Source organism: Episyrphus balteatus, chromosome 2, assembly GCF_945859705.1.
Source record: "Episyrphus balteatus chromosome 2, idEpiBalt1.1, whole genome shotgun sequence".
Classification (NCBI taxonomy): Eukaryota; Metazoa; Arthropoda; class Insecta; order Diptera; family Syrphidae; genus Episyrphus; species Episyrphus balteatus.
In genome coordinates, this window is record NC_079135.1 from 1737319 (window position 1) to 1754672 (window position 17354).

Below are 17354 nucleotides of genomic sequence, written 5' to 3' on the forward strand. Positions count from 1 at the left end.
TCCTTTTTGTGAATTGGGAACGACCTAGGAATTTTGTAATGCTAAGTTTTAAAATATTTTAACTGGGCAAAGAAGCTCTGGTGGCTGTCTTAAAACAATTAGCGCAAAATTTTAAACGATTTAGTAAATTGCTAAAGCAATTCAGTAAGTTACTAAGTTAAAAATCCGTATGATTTTGGCTTATTAACTTACTAAAATGGCTTTAGCAATTTACTTAATCGTTTACAATTTTGCGCCATTCATTGTCTTTAACTGGGGCTTAACCTCATCTTTCGCTTTTTGCAGTATAACAACATATATTTTTTTATCTAAGATTTCGTTAGTTGCCAGATGATAAAAATGATAATTAATCTAATAAATCTAAATGGAAATTTTGATAGGTCTTCAGGAGTCTCCTATTGCGAACTGAGATCTATTTATCTCGTAATTTTCCAGAATTCCTCAGGACTTATTAGTAACATAGAATTTTTGGATTTGTAAGAGAAGTATTCGCCCATGCGTGAGGTATCTGTTGAGGCGGATTTTTGTCCAATTTGATACGAATCGGAGGGTTTTTACTTGTCGCCAGTACAACTCGAAGTTTTCGAAACATATACACATTCAGAATAATAAAATGATTTTTTTTTTTCAAAATTTTGTTTATCAAACAGTTTTTGAAGTCATTTGTCAGGGACTACCTTTGACCAAGAATGCATCCTTTAAAATTCGATAAATAAATAAACTACTCAATTGAATAATTTTTTTTTCTTTTAATTCCATTACAAATTTTTAGATACACATTAAAATTTATTCTAACACAAATAGCTTATCATTCTTTTGATTGTTCTTTAACACAATCCATTCCCAAGAGAAATAAAATTTTCTTTCATATATATTATTTTTAATATTCATAATTATTTGATTATTTTAAAGAGAAATCAAAAATATATATAAAGAAATTTTTATTTTAAAATACCGTTAAATGATGTTCACTCATTATTAAAAGTTTCATTTACATACAAGAAAAACAGAAACGTTAGAAGAAGTTATATAGAATATCATTTTAATTGGCGAGTTTAAGTTCAATTTGAACAGAAATTAGTTAGAAATTTATGATCAAATATACATCATCTCAGCCATTGAAGACATCTTTTTCGGTATGTGAACAAAAGTTTCAAAATAACTTGCCAATTCATCTATGGTGACATCACACGGTGATGTTGGACCAGCACCCACAACTCCAGATGAATGATTTCCAGTTGCCACTGTAGATGCATTTATTCTAGCCTGTTGGGAACATGACGTGCTAGCATTGTTGCTGCCACTTTGTTTCGTTGTCCCTTCTTTATTCGACTCATCTAAATCTGACCGAGTTTTATAGCTTCTTTCACTATGATGCCTTGTCCTTTGTGACCGATTCTCAGCCGATTGCATCGTACTAAAGTGCTTGACACTTTTCCTTGAAGCAATCGTAGTGTTCCAACTATCGAAACTGAAATTGGTTTCTAATAACGATTGACACTCGGCAATGAGATCTCGGAAATCAGTTATTCCAGACGATCTCCTACCCGACGACGTCGAAGGTTCTTCTTCATTAGCTATTCTAAGAAAACCCAAAGAATCATCAACATTCAGAGCTTCGATTGTTGGGCAGGATTTATTCAAGCCATCTCCCATATTGTCATTGGAAGTGCTCTTCTTTAAGACCCGATTCGGGATGTCACCGAATGCTTTGAGGTGCTTCGGATGCAGACATTTCTGCAGGGACTTTAAAATCGGTTCCCGCAGCAATACTTTCTTTCGGTTTTTATGTTTGAACTGTGTAGGGTTCTTGATCGAATGCTCAATGCGGGCAAATGCTGAATTGGCGTTGCTCGACGACTTACACTCATCTAAAATGCTCTCTGACCTTCGACGGACTCGACAACTGCACTTGACATCGCCGAAGACAACATCGGCCGCTGCAAGTTGGCCAGACGCATCTTGGCTAGTTTCATTGTAGAAAGGATTAAGAGAGACTGGCAGTTGGGTGTCGCAGAGCTTTATTTGTGGAATTTGAGGAGCAATTTCCAATTTGTTCAATTCGCTTTGTAGATCTTCGTCGCACATTGTTAACAGTTTGTTTCCTTTTTATTAGCGCTAAAATGGAAACCTTGAAATATGCTTCCTAAAAAAATGATGAAAGAACGACGAGTACATACGAATTATTTTTTATTTGTTCTAGAATATTATTGAATTTATTTTTTGTCTATCTACCTTGTTTTTTTTTTTTAGTTTTTTGGATAATTCAACAATTCCTGTAGTTTGTTTATTATTTGAGATTTTTTGTGTTTAACGTAATAAATATTGTATACAAATATTTGTTTTCACTTTGTGCATGTTGTTGTTTGTTTCACAAAACAATGGATCATTAAAAAAAACACGTAAAAATTAAAATCATAGGTCAACTTTAGTTCGCCATTTTTTCTTTTAATATTTTTTTTCCCATGTCACTACTGTCAAAATAGAAGACAGTACTGCCAGGATGACTTTTTTTGGAGTATAACTTAGTATAAGAGATTTTATTAGTTTTGTTTGTAAAGTGCCGGTTTTAAAAATATACCAATAATTTATTTTACAAAACCACATAAAAATATGATCCAGTTTTCCAAACCATTGGAATTAACTTTAAAATGGAATACAACTTAATTTATTTTTTATCGGAGCTCGCTTCAAGGTACAAATATTTAACCCTTAGTTCAGAATCTTTTATCTTCTCAAATCGATTGTCTAGCACTGGTTTAAGGTTTATTTGTGTTAAAAAAGCAAAATCCATGTATGAATCAAAGTTGAACCACAGCTAATCCACCGAAATTGGCAAGTTAGATTCCTGAACCAAGGCTTAGTCCCGTTTAAATAAATTTGGGCCAGCATAAATTTCTATGAGCAACAAAAAGTTAAATTCAATACAACTTGTCTTGAAAAATATTAAACTAAGGGCCAATTTTTCAATAGTCAGATAAACCTCAGATAGAGCTTATTCCTAGGAATAAAAGTTTTTTTTATATTGACATTTATTCCTCTGATAGTCTAACTGACGATTGAAAAATCAGGGCTAAATCCAAGTGTGCTTCTACTACATTAGCCCCGTTGCTATTTGAAGATGTTAGTTTACTCGTTAGTAGATAATCTAGTGCATTTACTATTAAAACTACTTCTGCCCAAGAAGATGGGAATTGGGTTAATTTCGTAGTACTTATTTGCTACCCCCTCCACTTTTTGCAAAAGTTCTAAGGGAAAATTTGTTTTCCATATAAATGCTTTTTTTTTGTGAAAAAGGCCACACAAATGTACTTTAAAACGAAAAGATAAGCTTTTTGCTTAAAAAACCTGTCCAAAATCACAGTACACATAATAAGGTAATATATTCCGAACGTTGTCAAAATTTGTTTGTCAAAAATGGGCACCAATCTGTCAGGTCGGCCTTTAATTTTTATATTTCAATCGCAGTAAACAGGAAATTTGTTTTTGTTTTAATTTATAAAATGTCATTTAAAAATATTATAAATTGAAAAATAACAAATTTTCTTCGTGTTTCATCGCGGAAAATGATAAATAATTGTTTAAAAATTAGTGGTGTGCGTGGTTTATCGGTTTTTGTGCGTTTTTCGTCGGTATTTTAAACAATAAGAATTCGGTAGCTGACATTGGTCGCCAAAGTGTCATGTTTTGACAATCTGGCGACCAATGTCAGTTCGGAATATATTACCTTTTTATGTGTACTGTGGTCCAAAATAATTTTCACTTTTTGTGGCAATGTTGTTATAGCCTTAAGTCTTCTAATCTGTGTTTTCATATATTTTGGCATCATTGTTCACTGTCAAAATTACGGCGAAGAAATTCAAAAACAAAAGAAAACAAGAAAATTCATCCGCCATTTCGCCATTTTTAATTTCTATTTCTTTTCAAATTCATTTTCATTCTCATTCTCGTTTATTAACTATTTGAGAAAAGACGTGTCACTGCGTCTCTTACACAAATTTAAACATAAAAATCATTAAAAATATTAAATATTTAAATTAAATCTAATTATCTATTCATAAAATGTAAGTATTTCTTTCTAATTTTGTGTGTTTAATATATATTTTATGATTAGTTAAATTGGAATTAAAGAAAATGTTATACCTACTTGTCGAGAGAAAAAATATTTTTTCAAATCCAAAATGGCTGACAAATCGATTTTTCTCTTGCTGCAATTTCAGAGAAATTGTGGAAAAATTTTATTAAAATATTTATCTTTTTTTTTTTCAACTATAACTTTTTTAGTTTATAGTTTTTTATGTAATAATTTTATTTCAAATTTTTATTTAAAAAAAATTAGCTATGAATTATTTTTGAAACCTCTACCCATATTTTTTAATATTTTTTTATATTTAACTACCCCCTTGCCCGTTTCTTTCTAGTGAAATTGATTTTAGTTCGAGTTGCATGCATTTAATAGCAATTCATGTGTGTATATGTGAGGAAAATGTGCCATCATTTGTTTCTTCATTAATTTGCGCAATATTTTATTTTCAAAAAAAAAAAAATAGTTTTTTTTTTAGTTTTTAAGAAATAGATAAAATTAACTTGAATTGAATTTTGTATAGGAGATAGATCTCTTTTTGCTTAGTCGGCATGCAAAGCAATTAAGCAAAAAAGATGTTTATTTAACCATGGAAACTATTTTATTAATAAAATAAATGTATATACACTTTAAACACCTAGGTACTGTTTGTAAAAATGCACAGCGCATTTTTGTAGGTGGTATAAGTGACTGATTTAAATCAATAATAATTATATTTTGATTTGAATGTATTGAAATCTGGCCTGATGGTAGGTATACTTGGACTTGCCTTCGGCTAAAGTTCTGCCTTCAGAACACTTCTATTACATCATTTTATAAAGCTTAACACCAATACCAAAAGTGCAAGGTAGCCAACATGTTCTTAAGAGGTATTTAGGTATACTCATTTAGTTATTAAAACAAAATAGGTACTTACAATAGCTTTTATATTATTTGCCTTCTTAAATGTGCATTGAGGTGGAAACGCCTCATTAACATATAAAGCAAATGAAACAAAACGAAGTAAAATTTGATTCCACTCGTAATGGGTGTGATAATAGGTTGACGTTAGATTTGACAAAACAATAAGTTTTGATAAAAATGAACATGTCATTATCATTGAACTGAAATAATTATTGTTGGTTTGTAAGCGAATGAAAATTTGTCATGATGAGTCATCTAATGATACCATTGATGATCCCATTGATAAATTCGCTACCTAAAACCCTTACTCGATTTCAAAGGGAACATATGGTGGCAAGAAAGCAGTTGTATGAATATGTACGCTACCATTAAATTTTATGATGAATGTTTTTCTCGAACAAATGAGAATTCGAAACGAAACACTACTCAAAATTCATAAACCAAATATTAAATTAACTCAAAATACAATAAATACAAAATCTTCATCATTTATTTCAACTCCTACCGGTTATTTTAGAACCTGATAGTATTCTTGTATCGTTTGATGTTGTTTCTTTATTTACTAATATTTTTATAAGTTGTCGGTAAACATCGACCAAAATGAGGCGCCTTAGTAAGAGTACGACAGATCTTACTTTTGTACCTGGACGAAATGCTTTGGAGTTGAGGTCAGTGTTGCCAGAATATTTTGGAGGCAAAGAGCCGATTTTGAAAAATAGCCGATTTAAAAAATAGTCAAAACAAAAACGCAAAAAATTTTATTGGTATGAGATTTTTGATATTTTTTTAAATTTTCAAATAACTTGCTTATCAGACTTCAAGAATATTTTTTTTTTTTTTCATTTTTTTGATATTGTATTCTGGCTTCATGCTCATTTAGGGGCGTTAAATAAGGGTTTTAATGAAAATGAAAAGAAAAAATGTATGGAAATTGGTTGTCTCTTAGCAAATTTTTTGCTCTTAAATGCTTGGATTTTAAAGGAGCCTTAAATCGCCTAATTTAAAATTAAAAGATAGATTGAAATTCAAAATTTTAAGGAGCAAGTGAAAAGTTTAAGGACCCTGATTGGCTCAACACTGGTTGATGTCACTTGAACTTTTAAGGGCCAATTTTTCAATAGTCAGTTAAACAGTCAGTTAGTACTTATTTCTAAGGATAGAGAAAAAATCAATTTTTCAACAGGCAGATATAGCTTATTCCTAGGAATAAAACTATCTGCTTCTTTCAGAGACGAATACAAATTATTCTAAGGAATAATCTCAACAAAAATATTGTGTCAGTTGTCAAAGCTGTTTTCAAAGAATTTTGAAAAAAATACAGTGAAACACAAGAAAACAAAAACAATCATGAATAAAAATGACGTTTAATTTTGAATATTTTTGAATTTGACAATTTCTTTTTGTTATTCTGTAGAATAAATTATTCTTGATTGAAAAATTCAATGTTTTTATCTGATTGTTTATGAGCCTAATAACATTATTCGTCGAACAGTTAACTGACTGTTTATTAGAAGATTGAAAAATTGGCTCTAAATTGAAAATTCAGTCAGGTTGATCAAACTCTAACTGCTTTAAATTTTTTTCATCCAAAAATCTGGTTAACAGTTGAGTTTGATAATAATGGAAAACTTCCGTATCATGATGTGCTGGTGATAAGAAGAAATAATCGATTAAAAATCGATTGGTATAGACAACATCTTCAGGTCGCCTTGATTTTAATGTTCGTATTGCTTTAAGTCTTCAAATATCTTAAGAACTTCTTTTTTTCAAATTAAAAGGGAAAACTTTCTAAAAATGAAAAATCAGACATTGTTTATGTAGGAATCAAATTGCGAAAACTAAAGAAAAACATAAAAGCCGTGTTTTATTGGTACTCAGTGTCAGTTTTTACTGACTTAACATTTTATACATTGGACATAAGCCAAATTTCCATGACGTAGATATTTTACAGACAGAAAAGAAAAAAAAAATAATGTGAATAGAAATGTTACAAGTCTGTATTAGATACAGATAATACGGATAATAGAAAATCAGATACAATTTTTCAATAGTCTTCCATCTAATGTTAAAATTGAAAATAATAAACTTAGATTTAAGCACTCAATTACTTATTTTGTAAGAAACAATATTAATGTATAAAATTGTAAACAAAATTTAAAATAACAAATTTATGCTAAATAAATTTTACTACTACTAGATTGTGAAGGGATTAGCATTATTTATAGCTAGTTTGTTCAATTTAATTTTATATTCAACTTGATTATTTAGGATATATTTGATAACAAATTTTGAATTTCTAACCAAATAATTTAAAACATTTTTTTATATATTGAAATTTCGAACTTTTTTTTTTTTCTGTCTTAGGTACAACCGCTCTGGAGATCGTTCAAATGGAGGAGGTCGCGGAGGTTTCCGCGATAATCGTGGAGGTGGAGGCCCAATGAGGGGAAGTGGACCACCCCACCATAGAGGAACACCTTACAATAGGGGCCCACCAACTGATCGTCGCAATGAATCGAAGCCGGGTGATCGTTTGCGCCGCATCCACTGGTCTGATGTAACATTAACTCCATTTGAAAAGAATTTCTACAAGCCATGTGATTCGGTTATGAATCGTCCACAAGGCGATGTTGATTTGTTCCTTAGTAACAATGAAATCACCCTAAAGGGAAAAAGCATCCCAACACCAAGTTTTGAATTCCAAGAGGGTGGATTCCCCGAGTACGTGCTTTCTGAGATAAAAAAGCAGGGCTTTAATAAGCCAACTGCTATCCAGGCTCAAGGTTGGCCAATCGCTCTTAGTGGTCGAGACATGGTGGGTATAGCTCAAACCGGATCGGGTAAAACTCTAGCCTATGTACTCCCGGCTGTTGTCCATATAAACAACCAGCCGAGATTGCAGCATGGCGAAGGTCCGATAGCTTTGATACTTGCACCCACTCGTGAGCTAGCCCAACAAATTCAGCAAGTGGCAAACGATTTCGGCTCCCAAACCCGCGTACGTAATACGTGTATTTTTGGTGGCGCTCCTAAGCATTCGCAGGCACGAGATCTTGAGCGGGGAGTCGAAATCGTTATCGCTACTCCTGGAAGATTGATCGATTTTCTTGAGCGGGGCGTGACCAACCTTCAACGTTGCACGTACTTGGTGTTGGACGAGGCCGATCGCATGCTTGACATGGGATTCGAGCCCCAAATTCGTAAAATAATGGAACAAATTAGACCAGATCGGCAAGTACTTATGTGGTCTGCAACATGGCCAAAAGAAGTCAAAATGTTGGCCGAAGAATTTCTCGACAATTATATCCAAATCAATATTGGTTCGCTTACTCTATCGGCCAATCATAATATTTTGCAAATTGTCGATGTTTGTGAGGAACAAGAAAAAGATACAAAACTCATTAAATTGCTAACTGAAATATCGTCTGAGAATGAAACTAAGACTATAATTTTTGTTGAAACAAAGAAACGTGTTGACGAAATCACACGAACAATTTCACGCCAAGGCTGGCGCGCATGTGCCATTCATGGTGACAAGTCTCAACAAGAACGTGATTATGTTCTAGCTTCATTCCGTAATGGCAGACAGTCTATTTTAGTTGCAACGGATGTTGCAGCTCGTGGACTAGGTAAGAGATTCTTAAGTAGAATTAGTAAAAAAATTCTTTCATTATTTCGCTACCACCCACCGCCTTGATGAGAGTGCCGCAAAATAAAAAAGAAATAGGATTACTATCGGTGTACCAATTTAATATACAAAAGGATGGAGGTGTGGAATTGATGACGAAAGGATTTTTGTTAATTTTTTTTCTAAATATATTTATATAATATGCATATATGTCTATATTTATGTATATAAATGCATAAAAAGTACCACAAAAAGAATTTGAGTCAGTCGATAAAAAAATGGCCGTGATATCTGCTTTGCAAGAAACAAAAAAATGCTCTTAAAAATAATTGATTATTCTTTAAATTTAAAGCCTTGGATATAGATGCGGGATATTTATTTTTTAAATTAAAAAATTATTATTATAATAATCCTTTATGTATTAGAATAAATATTATTTTATTTTAATGTTTAGCCTATTAACACCATAATTACTATTATTAATACTGCCCTTTATATAGTGCAAAGTATTTTTTTGTTTATTTATTTAGTTTAAGAAAACGTGTGATATCTTACAAATTTTGAACAAAAAAAGTTTATTATTTAAAGTCCGTGTAAAGGATGTTTTGTTCAACTGTTTTCATAATAATATTTAACACTTACCTTAATTATTTATCAAACTAACTAGTTGAACAAACAACAGAGTTGCGATTGTTTCAGACGAAAGAGTTCTCATTCAATGAAAATAACAGATTTGCAACAACTTAAATTAACTGAATTGTGAGTAAACTGAGGATAAGGAAAAGCTTAAACTTTTTTGGTTTCCTGTCATTGCAATTGTGAATTAAAAAAGCTTTTCTATTAGAATCGTCATATCAATAATTGCTTATTAGTCACAAATGTACGCATTGCAGTGATTTTCTGTTTTTTGTTTTCATTTGTGTATTTCTCAATAAATGACATGAAGAAATTGGCATTACTGAAAAACAAGAACATCTTAAACTGCAAACATTTTTTTTACTATTGTGTGTTGAATCTATTAACAGGGGAAAATTGAGGAGCACTTTTGATAAAACACATTTTTTGTTGTATATGTATTTGCTTGTAATTTCAAGTGAACTGTCTTTTTCGCTTCCACTTTTTTTTAAGTAGGAGTTCAATATTTTCTAGGTGCTGAAATGAATTTTTATTCAAAGTGTTCCTCAGCACTTTTTAGAATTTTAGATTTGTAAAATAATGAAGAGTGACCTTAAAATAAAAAGCCATGTAGAAAGTTTTTTGGAAGTCGGTTAAAAAATCAGACTTTATTCAAACACACAAGTTTTGTCTCAAATTACAAATCTGAGAAATCAAGTTCTGTGCTTGCCTCATATGCAGTTTAGAGTTTAGGGAAAGTGTAGTTTATTGCATTCTTGGAAGTAGAAAAGGAAATTTGTAATACATTAAATGGAATATGGTAAATTTGTTTTTTTTTTTTGTCCGTTAGACTAACCATTCAGAAAGAAATTTGTCACTTGGTAAAATAATAATAGAAATCAGTAGCTGAGAAGCTGTAAAATGAATCGGACAGCAAAAAATTGAGATTCTTTTTGTAACCACCCAAAAATATTATATTTTCTATTATTTTTTTTTAAAGGTTTATGTCTGTTAACTATCAATTATCATACATTAAAAAACTATATAATTTTAATTCAATCATTGATATATTATAGCTAATTTAAAGCGAAATTAACTAAAGCTCGTTTGCATGTACTTTTTTTTCTTTGAATTTATTGTGCTGTCCAAGAACAATTTTATTACTTTATTTTTGGTTAATATTTCACAACCTTTTGGAACCTACTTTCACAATAATTTACAACTCAATCTATCTAGTATTTCCTTTCTTCTAGATTATACCAAAATTATAAATTTAAGAAAATTTAATTTTTAGCCTTATATATATCTCGTCCAATATTTATTTATATAAAAATAATTTACGTATCTAGGCTTAAATTAAAGGTTTAACACAAAATTGATATTTTTTTTTAATAATATTGTTGTCACATCTAAAGAAAGGCATTATTAAAAGCGGTGTGTATAGTTACTTTAAAACACTTAACGGTATAACGATTTTTATAGTCATCGAAAGCTGAATATATATTTTCGACTGTGTTCTTCCATTGTTGATGTAATTTTGAAGTCTACAATGTAAGAGGAGAAGATAATATTCAACAAAAAAAGAAAACAAAAAAAGAGAAGCGAAAGAAAACAAACAAAAAAAATATGACATCGAGGTAAGGAACCACCCATTGGAGCCTTACACACACATAGTTTCTCATAAAAGTAAAATAAAATTTACTAACTCTAAAAAAAAACTATATCTTTTGTTTTGTTGTTATTTTTATCTTCTTAGTTCAGGTGTTGTTTACCTTTGCCCTAAAAACGCATCAACAGCATATAACAGCCAGCCAAAGATCAAGCTATTTTGTTTTGTATATTTTTTTTCTCCGGATCTTGTGGATTTTTTGTAATTCAAGGATTCAACTTAAATAAAAATTAAAAAAAAAACTAAGTGAATAATAATAATTGATTCGTTGTAAAATTTAATAATAAAAAACAAAACGAACAAAATACAGCGAATTAACACAACCAAAATACAAAAATGATAAAAATAAAGTTAGCGAATGTGTGGCTGCAGCTGAATTAAAAAACTTTAACAGGTAAAACACTGGAAAACAGATGCATTTTTTTAATTATTTCAATTTTCTATTTTTGGTATTTTATTCATTGAATCCAAAATGATGGCGATTCACCACCATCATTCCATCAGGAATGTCGATTTTTGTTTCCTTCTTTTTTTATTCTAATGCATGCTAAAAAGTAGTTTTAGTTATAAGCCAAAAATACATTGGAATAATAAAACTGGATTCTCTTTTTAATAAACTTTGATATACATACACCAAAATATATAGTGCCTTTGATATGATACGTGATGCAAAGTACAAACATAATTTAAAAAAAAAGAAAGATTAAAAAAAAATAAAACAACTGTCGGTGAATGTGGAGGATGACACTTTTCAGACTCTCGGCCAACTTTTTGACTGACAAATTATTATTGTGATTTTATTAAAAAAAAAAGTTATTTTTTTCATTTAAAATAAAAACATGTGAGAACAAAAAACTAAAACTAAAAATGGACTTCGATTTTTATAAATGATATACATTAAGGTGGGTCAAAAAAAATCGAAAATTTTTTTTTGATTTGGTACTCCGAAAAATCGATTGCTAGACCCCTCAAGAATATACACACCAAATATGAGCTCTTTATATTAATGGGAAGGTCCTCCGCTTTGCAATTTTCCATTTTTACATCAAGCTTCTACAAAAAAAAAAATAATTTTTTTATTATTTGACTTTTTAGCAAATTTCTTTTCATATTCTTGTAGGAAATTGAACGCTCTACAAAAAAGGCCTTATACACTTTTTTCGTTTATCTAACCGTTGAATAGGTATTTGAGGTCCAAAAATCGAGAAAATCTTTAAAAATTCGTTTTTTGTTCTTAATTTTGTAACAAATTGAAAAATTATAATGATCAAACGCGCAAGACATATTCTTGTTGAAAATTGATTGCTCCACAAAAAAGGTCTTATTAACTTTTTTCATTAATCTAACCATTCTAAAGATATTCGGGGTCAAAGTTAAAACAAAATATAAAAACATTTTATATTTTAAAAAAATTTCTAATTCACTGAAACTTCATTATTTTCAAATTAGCAAGATATATTCTTGTAGGGGCTTAAACGTTCTACAAAAAATTCCTTGGAATGAAATTGATTGCTTTAACCGTTTAGAAGATATTCGTATCCAAACCAATGCTCACTGATTTCAATAGTTTTCTTATGACCCTAATGCATTGCGATTTGGATACGAATATCTTCTAAACGGTTAAAGCAATCAATTTCATTCCAAGGAATTTTTTGTAGAACGTTTAAGCCCCTACAAGAATATATCTTGCTAATTTGAAAATAATGAAGTTTCAGTGAATTAGAAATTTTTTTAAAATATAAAATGTTTTTATATTTTTTTTTTAACTTTGACCTCGAATATCTTTAGAATGGTTAGATTAATGAAAAAAGTTAATAAGACCTTTTTTGTGGAGCAATCAATTTTCAACAAGAATATGTCTTGCGCGTTTGATCATTATAATTTTTCAATTTGTTACAAAATTAAGAACAAAAAACGAATTTTTAAAGATTTTCTCGATTTTTGGACCTCAAATATCTATTCAACGGTTAGATAAACGAAAAAAGTGTATAAGGCTTTTTTTGTAGAGCGTTTAATTTCCTACAAGAATATGAAAAGAAATTTGCTAAAAAGTCAAATAATAAAAAAATAATTTTTTTTTAGTAGAAGCTTGATGTAAAAATGGAAAATTGCAAAGCGGAGGACCTTCCCATTAATATAAAGAGCTCATATTTGGTGTGTATATTCTTGAGCGGTCTAGCAATCGATTTTTCGGAGTACCAATTCAAAAAAAAGAATTTCGATTTTTTTGACCCACCCTAATATACATACAGTATAGTATACGTGTTTAATCCTCATGATGATAAAAAATGATGATGATGATTGGATTTTGCATTTTTTCTATACAAATTCAAATTTTTTTTCTTTATTTGCGCAATTTTTTTTCACCACCAATTGACTTGAATTTCTCGAATTTCGGAAATACAGAACACATTAGGCTTAAATTACTTTTTTTGAATTTCAAATCTTTTAAAAAATTTCAGGTCGCTGAGACTCTGGTAAGTACACAAAGAATTAAACTTTTTCTGTAAACTTGAAAAAAAAAAAATAAGCTACATTTGTTTTGTAATAATGGATGTGAAATTTAAAGCTATAAAATTAAAGTCGAGGTCCAGTAAATTGAGATGATTTTTTGTTCAAATAAGTTTAAAAAAATATTTATATATAATTATGAATATTTTATTTTAGTTCTTAAGTGTTCTTTGAATGATATTTATTTTCCCCTCCATACACCATTTTCATCATTTCGAAACAACAAGATGTCGAAGATGTCAAGTTTGTAATCAATTATGATTACCCTTCGAACTCGGAGGATTACGTCCATCGTATTGGGCGTACAGGTCGATCCAATAACACGGGAACGGCATACACCTTGTTCACCAACTCAAATTCAAACAAGGCCAATGATTTGATACAAGTTCTTCGTGAAGCAAATCAGGTAAGCTAATTCTTGTATTAGCTGAACAAATTTTTTGTTTACTATTGTTTTTCTTCTTAGGTCATAAATCCTCGTTTGATGGAAATGGCACAGTATGGCTCTGGGTCCAACAAACGTGGTCGTGGAGGTTATCAAGGTCGCAACCAATCACATTCAGGCGGTATGTCTTATGGTGGCGGACGTGGAGGTCGTGACGGAGGCCGTGGAGCCTACATGAATGGCGGGGGACATCAGCAAAGAAGTGACGATCGCAGTGGTGGTGGTTATCGTGGAGGATATCCAAGCCAACAACATGTTCAACGCGATTATAACAAACCACCATCACATGAGCCACCAATGGAATCGCGTAGCGGTATGTCTAGCAGTGGTGTGCACAGGTCTAATGGTCATGTTTCACGTTTTTCAACAGCACCTCCGGCAGCTTCAGAAGGTGGAAATAGTGGATCGAGATTCAGTGTACGGCCTCCAATTTTGCCACAGCCATCAGGTGGTGCACCACCATCCCATTATCCACCACCAAGCTCAAATTATAATATTCCACCAGCTCAAAATTATTCGCGTCCAGCTCCCCAACAAGCCCCTGCACAACATCAATATGCCGTTCCCTCACACTATGCATCGGGCGGACCCCCTGGAATGTTTGCATACCCTCCACCTCCATTACCAGTTCAAAATTAAGATTGTTTAGTTTTTAAATGTCATTAAATATTTTTTTTTTTCGTTTTTAATTTAAAAAAAATTACGTTATAACGATAAACGTATAAAAAGAAGAATTCATCAAAGCATAAGTTAGTAACAAAACAAAAAAAACCTTGATGTGATCATTTATTAAAAAAAAAAAAAAGAAACAAAAAAAAAACTATTTTCAAAAAGGGAAGGTACAAGTTTATGTAGAAGTTTAGTAGATTAAAAAAAAGACACTCATATAAAATCAATCGTCGTTTATTCTTTAGTTCTCTCATTTATATTTTAACAATACACTCAATTAACAAACAAACTCCATCTAACGTAAAGAAGTAAATTATAACTTATGTAGTATTGTTTCTCATACACGTATGTAAGATTTCCTAGAAATAAAATACAAAGAAACTAATTTATACCTTTATTCTTTTTATTTAAAAACATCGGATGAAGTACAATTTTTTAAGGTGACAGAGGTAGCGTATCTAAATCTGTGCAATCTGGCCTGATTTATGGAATAAGAAGAAACAGAACCAAGTAGTTGGAAGTTCTGCGTTCAAATCTATTACAAGTTTACTTTTTTTCAGTTGTATTGCGAGGAATTGTCAAAAAGTTCAAAATTAAGAAACCTAAGAAAAATCCAGTTGGTCTTTTACGTAATAGCGATAGTCACGACCAAGAGCGATTATGTAAAACCAGAAAGTCGTTTGGCCAAATTAAACCGAAAAGAACTATTTTTTGAGACTCACATGCCTTATAACGGCAGAAGTAAGAACATTATTTTACACCTAAATGAAAACGAAATTCAAACCATAGGCAAATTGCAGTTGTAAAGATTAACGAGTATCGTTAAAATAAAACGGTTATCGTAATACGTAATCGCGTTTGAACGATAACGAAGTAGTTTTAACGATAATCGTTTTACAAAATAGGGCCCCAAGGTAAAGGTTGTTACAGGTGTTTTGATGTAGAAGTATCACAAAATTATCGATTGTTTAAACATTAAGAAGAGTGCAATTGAATCATCAGGTTTAAAGAACGAAATACATAAATACAATTTTTTGAGCGCATCGCTATATCAAGACAATGCATGAACTACAGTAAGTATCCTCACTGCACCTATGTCGTAAACTATGATTTATGTCGAATTCCTTTCAATTTTTTGAATCGCCTCAAAAAAATCGAATTTTTGGTGTTAAAAAGGAACATGAAAACAGACCGAATTCTTTTTGCGATTGTATGTGTGTCATTTGACAACAATTTTTACACAAACGTCAAGCTGAAACCAAATAAATGTCTGCAAAATAAAACCAGAGATTCCTTTGATCAATAATTTTGTTTATTTTCTTCGGTAATATAGATTTATTTTAATCAGAATCATGGAAATTGCAGTTATTATTAAGATCTGAGTGAAGATGAAGTAGAAGGTTATTATTTTGGCCGTATGCTGTGGTTTTACAGAGAAAAATTTTTCTGACGATAATTACGAGAAGAAAAGTCACAGTAATTTGACTTTTTCACAAGAACTATGCCAGGAAAAAATATATTTTGATCGCACATTGTTTTTTTTATTTATTTCATATTTTTCCGCAATAAAAATACGATATTCAATTAAAATTTTCTCTTTATTTGAAGTTGGTGTTCTCAAATAAACAAACAACACGAAGAAAACTTTCAGCTGACGTTTGAGAAATGTCAAATGTTCCAAGTGTGTGTGCAAATCCGTGTAATGTCGAATTCCTTTCAATTAAAAAATCGAATTTTCGGCGATCTCGAAGCGAATTTTTTCTGAAAATCATGTTCCATAGAAAAAAAATTCGCCTCAAACGAAGCAGAATTCGAATTTTTTTTAATCCCTCTTTTTTGAGAGATTTACACGGATTTGCACACACACTTGTAACATTTGACATTTCTCAAACGTCAAGCTGAAAGTTTTCTTCGTGTTGTTTGTTGATTTGAGAACACCAACTTCAAATAAAGAGTAAATTTTAATTCAATATCGTATTTTTATTGCGGAAAAATATGAAATTATTGGAATTATATCAATAACAACAAACAGTTTTTAGAAAAACGTTATAATGTATTTCAATGTTTAACGAAGAGTGAAAATAAATATTTTCATATTAATAAACAAAACTGATAGGTTGCTTACATTTAAAAGTACAAAGTAGTTTTAGAACAAGTAGGTAATATAATATTTCAACACACCCACTTATTAAAATATTTAAATAAGATGGAATTTCAATTTTTAATATTCAATCCCATCTTGTTCACGCATAGTTGATGTTTGTTACTAGGAACTGCTTTTGTTAGATTATCAGCAGCCATTTCTTCGGTTGATATGTAACGTACAGCAATAGTTCCATCATTAATTCGATCACGGATATGATGATGCCGAACTTCGATGTGTTTGGATCTTGATCTAAAACAGTTTGTTTCAGCAAGTTTGATTGCACTTTGGTTATCACATGCAATCAAAATGTGTTCGTTTTTGAAACATTCGTCAATTTCAGCTCCAAACTGCTTAAGCCAAGTTGCCTCCTGAACAGCTGCCGACAACGCCATATACTCTGCTTCAGTGCTAGAAAGAGCAACGGTTGGTTGTCTCTTACTTCCCCACGATATTGCACCACCACATAGATTAAATACAAATCCTGTACAAGAGCGACGTTTGTCAATGTCTGAGGCCCAATCAGCATCCGAAAAACCATTGAGAGTTTCAGAACCTTTGAAATGTAACTTTAAATTTATAGTGCCTTTTAAGTACCTGAAGATACGCTTCACTGCAGTCCAATGTGCCTTTCCATGTTTTGCATTAAATCGACTTACATCATTTACTGCAAATGCAATGTCTGGT

The 17354-nt window shown here is 30.9% G+C and overlaps 2 protein-coding genes across 3 annotated transcripts; one reads left to right on the forward strand and one right to left on the reverse strand.

The window, feature by feature from the left end:
* Positions 1-926: 926 nt before the first annotated feature.
* Positions 927-2204, reverse strand: LOC129911718 (uncharacterized). Its single transcript, XM_055989591.1, has one exon. The coding sequence runs from the start codon at positions 2086-2088 to the stop codon at positions 1096-1098; it is 993 nt and encodes a 330-aa protein (XP_055845566.1). The 5' UTR covers positions 2089-2204; the 3' UTR covers positions 927-1095.
* Positions 2205-3950: 1746 nt separating this feature from the next.
* LOC129908708 (uncharacterized) lies at positions 3951-14913 on the forward strand. Of its 2 annotated transcripts, XM_055985415.1 has the most exons (5): positions 3951-4064; positions 7352-8616; positions 13638-13816; positions 13877-14168; positions 14226-14913. In XM_055985415.1, coding segments are annotated over exons 1-5 (2007 nt in total). In that variant the 5' UTR covers positions 3951-4062; the 3' UTR covers positions 14495-14913. The 2 variants fall into 2 exon arrangements, with proteins under 2 accessions (XP_055841390.1, XP_055841389.1); XM_055985414.1 differs by having other exon boundaries at positions 13877-14913.
* Positions 14914-17354: the final 2441 nt, after the last annotated feature.